At 37.8% G+C, this 6,380-nt stretch overlaps 1 protein-coding gene across 10 annotated transcripts in view; it reads left to right on the top strand.

Moving 5' to 3' along the window:
• Positions 1-5,812, top strand: part of LOC102679322 — a 29,897-nt gene extending 24,085 nt beyond the window's left edge. For 4 of the 10 annotated variants that reach the window (XM_006613615.2, XM_031509535.1, XM_006613612.2 and 1 more), the window contains exons 2-12: positions 190-555; positions 1,643-2,996; positions 3,089-3,204; positions 3,312-3,452; positions 3,518-3,615; positions 3,729-3,912; positions 3,996-4,218; positions 4,348-4,598; positions 4,696-4,904; positions 4,979-5,132; positions 5,253-5,812. In XM_006613615.2, coding sequence (XP_006613678.1) covers positions 190-555; positions 1,643-2,996; positions 3,089-3,204; positions 3,312-3,452; positions 3,518-3,615; positions 3,729-3,912; positions 3,996-4,218; positions 4,348-4,598; positions 4,696-4,904; positions 4,979-5,132; positions 5,253-5,369 — 3,213 coding nt within the window. In that variant the 3' untranslated portion in view covers positions 5,370-5,812. Of the gene's footprint in view, positions 1-60; positions 66-189; positions 556-1,642; positions 2,997-3,088; positions 3,205-3,311; positions 3,453-3,517; positions 3,616-3,728; positions 3,913-3,995; positions 4,219-4,347; positions 4,599-4,695; positions 4,905-4,968; positions 5,133-5,225 lie in introns of those variants that run through there. The other 6 variants (XM_006613613.2, XM_006613616.2, XM_031509534.1 and 3 more) reach the window with 5 other exon arrangements.
• The last annotated feature ends 568 nt before the right edge of the window (positions 5,813-6,380 follow it).

The following is a 6,380-nucleotide window of genomic DNA, read 5'->3' as shown; positions in this document are numbered from 1 at the left end:
TTAAAAGGTAATCGATAATTGATGTGACGCAACAACTAAATAAAAAAAAAAAAAAAGAAAAACTCGTTCCAACAAGATCATGTGTAGTAAATAAACTGGCTATTAAATAATTTCTTGCTCCCATCTATGAATATCTAGTTACCATGAGATTACCGTATTTACCTATCATTTGTCAATCTTCAATTGCAGAATGGCAACCGGGAAATGAGCGTGTCGCCGAGCAAAGAGCAGCCGAGCCTCGAGATGGAAGGAACGCATCTCGAGGACAATAGCTTAAAAGTGTCGCCTGTGCAGAACGTTGCGAGGCAGGATTCAGGCGTCCCGGAGGATCTCGCGTCGCCGTTGGCCGACGCCGATAAGCTTCCCAACGAGGACCCGGATTCGACGATGAACAGCGACTGTAACATAACCGTGATCCACGTGACCGAATCCACGGAAGCGAATAAACCTGATCCGGCTCTGAACAGCGACAAGAAGGATTATACGGGCGAGGGGAAGGATAGCAAGGACGGAAGCGACAGTGGGGTGGAGGGTTGCGCCGCCGAGGTCCCGAGGGTGAGGATCGATCGAAACTGGTGGACGAGGAAAAAGTCCTTGCGCCACATTCGACGATTATTCAACGAGTTGATCAGAAAGGGTGTTAAAAAAAAAAATCGAAAGATCAAATTTCTGAGGTGGAATTTTGATCAGAAAGGGTGTTAAAAAAAAAATCGAAAGATCAAATTTCTGAGGTGGAATTTTAATCAGAAAGGGTGTTAAAAAAAAAATCGAAAGATCAAATTTCTGAAGTCGAATTTTGATCAGAAAGGGTGTTAAAAAAAAATCGAAAGATCAAATTTCTGAAGTCGAATTTTGATCAGAAAGGGTGTTAAGAAAAAAATCGAAAGATCAAATTTCTGAAGTCGAATTTTGATCAGAAAGGGTATTAAAAAAAAAATCGAAAGAACAAAATTCTTAAGTGGGATTTTGATCAGAAAGGGGGGTAAAAAAAAAAATCGAAAGAGCAAAGTGCTGAGGTGGAATTTTGATCCGAAAGGGTGTTAAAAAAAAAATCGAAAGATCAAATTTCTGAGGTGGAATTTTGATCAGAAAGGATGTTAAAAAAAAAATCGAAAGATCAAATTTGAGGTGGAATTTTGATCAGAAAGGGTGTTNAAAAAATCGAAAGATCAAATTTCTGAGCTGGAATTTTGATCAGAAAGGGTGTTAAAAAAAAAATCGAAAGATCAAATTTCTGAGCTGGAATTTTGACCCAATTTTTAATTATTGACCCATCAAGTCGTGGATAAATAATATCCTTTCTCGAAGGTCAAAAATTCACGTCCTTCTAACTTATGAAGAATGTTGATACAACTCAGCTCTCGTTGGATTTATAGTTATACAGCTATGTAGAATGACCCATTTCGGTCTGTAAATAGATTTCCCCCCAGAAAATACGTTGAATAGCTCGGAGCAATTTGAGAAGGCCATTAGTTTTTCATATATACGAATCTGAGATACTTCAATGTCGCCAAATTTTCCTACTACCTAATGGAAAGAAATTGTAATAATGGTCTTTACGATACAATTAATCCAAGTTGCGGAAAATGAGTTTACGATAAATAATCATAATCCAATTATTAACGAATCGTCATGCTTTCAGGTACGAAGTCGAAACAGCATCGATTACGCGAGCAGTTGTGGCGGCCTTGACGAGGCGTCCTGCGATTCCAGTCTAGTCAGCTGTTGCTCCGTATACGAGGACCCATGCGCAACTTTACCCGACGATGTCAGGTTGACCACTGGCGGAGAGGGTACCAGCGAGGGTGGCAGCGAAAGTTCCTCCATAGCGGGTAGCGTTTCCGCCCGTGCAAACCGAGCCAACGTTAAGAGAACTATACCCGCTTCTACCGTCGGTAAGAAGAAGACAACCGCGACAGAGACTCAGAAGAGCGCGAGGGTAAAGCCAGCACCGTTGGTTTCGGCCGCTACCCCACGCTCCAAGCCGCGTACCGCAACCCCAAGGAACATTCTGAGCAAAGCGCAGCCGGTGGCGAGGGGGGACAGAGCCCGATCCAGGGAAAAATCGGCGATCAGAGAGGGAAATAATGATAACACGGCAAGTAATAGTCGAGTTTCAACGGGATTCCGTTCAGGTGCGACCCAAATGCTGCCGCGAACGAGGACAAGACCTATTCCTGATTCACTGCCATCTATGCTCACCACAGAGATCAACAAGGATCTGGCACAGCGTGGCCGAGGTCAGAGCGGCAGCAGCTGCAGATCCAGAGGCGGGTCCAGCACGCGTGGTGCTCGAACTCCTAGCTCGACACCGTCCGAAGAGGTTCGAAAACCTCTGTCCACCGCTAGGGTATCGTACACGGGTCGTACGGAGACTGCGAAAGCTTCCTCCAGATCGGATAAGACGAGCATGAGCACGGATAATAAAGCTCTGGATACGTATGCCACGTTGCCTAGAAGGAACAGGAATAAGATGAGTATTGCCAAGGTCGGTGAGAAGGTGGACAAAAGCGTCAGAAGCAGATCTGGAAGTAGAGACGCGAGTTTAAATAGACAGGTTGAAAAGAAGAGTAACGCCAAAGAGAATTCGACACACAAAAGTCTGCCACCCTATCCGAGGCACAAGATTGCCGAGAAGACGCGTATTTATCATGAAACCAGCGTGCAAACTGGTCTTACCGGTCATGACATCGAGAATGCTTTGTCTGGAGTGCCAAGTGTTGTCACCGGGCCGGAAGTGGTCGAGAGGTTACACGAGGGATGTCAAACGGAGGGCACGTGGGAGGATATGCAAGCGATGCAGAGTGACTTGAAACGGTTGAACGAAGAGACGATGCAACAAAAGGAGGAGAACGAGAAGCTGAAGGCTGAAATTGTCGAGGTGAACCGTCTCCTTAAAGAGGAACAGGCGGATCATGCGTTCGCGCGGCAAGAATTGGATAGAAATGCACAACGAGTATTGGCGATGCTTGGAACTCCACAATCGGAGCATGCAGGTGGTTATTGGAGCATTTGATTTAATATTTTCCATTTTCCTTTGATTGTTTGTTCATTTTTTTTAAAGTGAATAATTTTTGGTTGATTTTAGAAGGGAGTGACAGCTTTTTGGAGTTGGAGTGTCATTTGCAATCGTCTGGACAAGTTGTAGCAAATCAACAGTTAGAGATAGCTGATTTACAATCTTTGTGCCGTATGTTGAGTAGAGTAAGTTGTATTATATTTTTTATTTTTGTGTTCTCTTTAAATTTTATATTTGTTAGTTGTATTGTAATGTATATCGTTAGTTACATATATTATAATCATTTGTAAAGGATTTGGAGAAAAGTTTGGCTGCTCAGAAAGCGTTGCTACAACAACAACAAGAATTGGAGGCAGAATCGGCTGAGATGCAAGATTTCCTACAAGAAGAAAAAGCCACTTTAGCGGATGCTTTAAAAGAGGCTGAAACAGAGGTATTTCTTATTTATTAATAAATGGAAAGATATATAATGATCAAAAAATTTTTTCTAATGTACAGCTTGCAAAAAAAGAAGAACTACTAACGAAACGCGAATTAGAATTAGAAAGACAAACCGAAGAATGTAAGCATTTAGTACGAATTAGCGAACAACGAAGGTAAATATTAAAAAAAAAAAAAAAAAAAAAAAAAAAAAATTAATCTTGAAAATTTTCTTTATATAATATAATATTTGTATTTTTATTCATATTGATTTTTTATTTATTCATAGACAAGAAAATTTATCTATGAGCATGAAATTAAATGCAGTCGAACGACGAAGCAGGGAACTTTTACTCACACAAGGAGCTGCCGTTTCCGGAGCTGCGGTTGCGCTTTCCGGTCTTGGAACTAGGCTAGAAGGATTAGTAGACCAATTGATAACATCGTATAGTATCTCAGTAAAAGATCTTGAAGTAATATAATATTCCATTATTTTTCATCATATATTTTTCAATTCGATCGTTTAATGATATTTAAATATCGTTTTCATTTGTAGGATGTGATATATCACAATGAAGCATATAGCAGGAGCAACAGTAGTGTCGAATCGAGTCCAGTTAGCTCTAAGCATAGCCTGAAAGAGTGTACACCCAGTCCGAAGAGTGGATCTTTCGTTTCCGCAGTGATTGGAGCAATCCGGAATGCGGCAACACATCCTTTTGCAACGAAAAACACTGATAAAAAATCTTCTTTAGAATCAGCTAAACAAATATATAAAGGTATATATATATATATATATATATTATACTATTTATCAATGAACAGAGAAAAGTCATTTGATTAATCGAGAAAATCATCTTTCTATTATAAATACATTTCTTTCTATTATCAATTCCATTATCATTTAGAATTAAGTATGGAATCATCGTCTGATTTGCTCGATTTTGAAACCGAGCCATGCCTGATGATGGAAAGTGTGTTAGAGGATGTTCCCTTACCCGATACGTACTCGCATAATATGGTGTCGAGTAGTGATTCACTTCGCAGAGCTTTAAGCTTTCCGGAAACCGTAGACGAAGGTAATCTAAAAAAGACGCGTACCAATGAGGAGTGTTCAAGTCTTACGAATCTCACCCAAGCAATTTTACATCGTCGTAAGGTAGAAAATATAAAAATATTGGAAATATTTTTGTGAAATAAAAAGAAATAAATAATTGAAAAGAAAATCATTATAATTTGCATAATTTTCTTTCTAGGTTGAAAATGAGGAAGATGATGATTGCGATTCTATCAGCGAATCTGATACCGGTACGAATGATGGTCCGTTAGCTTCGGATTATTGTCCGGCTGTTAGTCTTGTTGATCAAGTTATTGATGTAGATAATCTTGTTACAAAATTACTAAAAGTATTGCGAATAATACAGCTCGATAATGATACATGCATACAGGAGCTGAAAGAAGAGAAGTAATTTTATATCTTCTTGTTTTACAGCAAATCACAAATATAAAGCAATGTACAATACATGTAGTGATTTGCAGGTCTGAGTTAGAAACGAAATTGGAAGTGACTGTAACGGAGTTGGAAGAATTGCGTAAAATTGTGGACAACTTGCATCAATCGGACGAAATTCTAAGCAACAGTTCGGACAGGAGACGTAGCGTGATGGAAAACTGTCGTTTGCTGATCAAAGAGGTAATAGCTGGTGATGTAACCGATACATATCTATGAAATGTTTCTGGTGCCGTTTTAAGACTTGTTTAATCAGCGATTGACTTTTTAAAAAAGATGTCAAATGGAATAATTCCTCTATAGGCGGGTAAGGAGGAATTAAAATTTGACGAGCCCGCAGTTGGTAATAATAGTGATCCTGGAGGAGCTACAAATTGTGAAGATCTCAACGCGAACATAGCCGCTCAACCATCTTCCTAAACACATTTCCTTTTTATTTTTTTATTTTTTTTTTTATTTTTTTCTTCTCCTTTCGTTGTTATCATCTTTTATCTTTGACGATGTAAATCATTATTGATTTTATTTGTTTTCATAATCATTCGTTGTTGATGCCAAAATAAGAGCCACGTTGAAAATCGCTCTAATGCGTGTCACCTGAAAGAATCGAGTTTAATTGATGCTCGATAGTATGTATATTCATATTAATTAGTGTTTTTTGTTCGACGATCGTGTCAAGATGATTAGATGATATCGTAGATCATAAACTATAGGCATTTTGCGTGTGTCGAAGTCATGTACAGCTTTCTCCGTGCCGTCATATTACGAAAGATATTCATGCGTATTGCTTTAGTATATTTTAACGTTAAAAGACTTATAATCTGTGTACATAACAATAAATTTCTCCTCATAATTTCAAAATTGGATTACGTAGTTAATAATTCATGATTCGATATTTTAATATATAACTTAGGCAACTTTCACAAAAATCATAATTTAAATATGTCCTTGAATCATTATCATTCGTTTTAATAGTTAACTATCTCACATTATACAATATTAAACGCGATTAATCGCGATAAAAAAATATATATAAAGGAATTCCTTGAGAATAATTAATTGCATTGATAAATGAATTTCCTTTTTCATGCCCACCGAATTCCATTTTATCACATTTATATGTTATTAACAAATCTTTTTTTAAGAGTATTAATCCACGTATAGAAAGGAATGCGGATAGATTGTAATGTATCTTAAAACTCCTTTTATTGCAGTTCACTTCCTCGTTTGAATATTGGTAATAAAAGTACGAACAATGTTTGATCTTTAAACGTGAAATAACAACAGGGTACATTAGTTTTATATTACATAGCAAGGATTTGCGGTCATTTAATTAAATATTGGTGAATATGAATCAAATGAAATGAAATGTTATATTATTCATAATTGTTTGATTCATCATTTGTCAATATTTAAATATCCTTGCTATCTTAA

This window comes from Apis dorsata, unplaced genomic scaffold (genome assembly GCF_000469605.1).
Source record: "Apis dorsata unplaced genomic scaffold, Apis dorsata 1.3 scaffold_161, whole genome shotgun sequence".
NCBI lineage: Eukaryota > Metazoa > Arthropoda > Insecta > Hymenoptera > Apidae > Apis > Apis dorsata.
The sequence above is the reverse complement of the archived record's forward strand: the minus strand, read 5'-3'. Positions and strand labels throughout refer to the sequence as shown.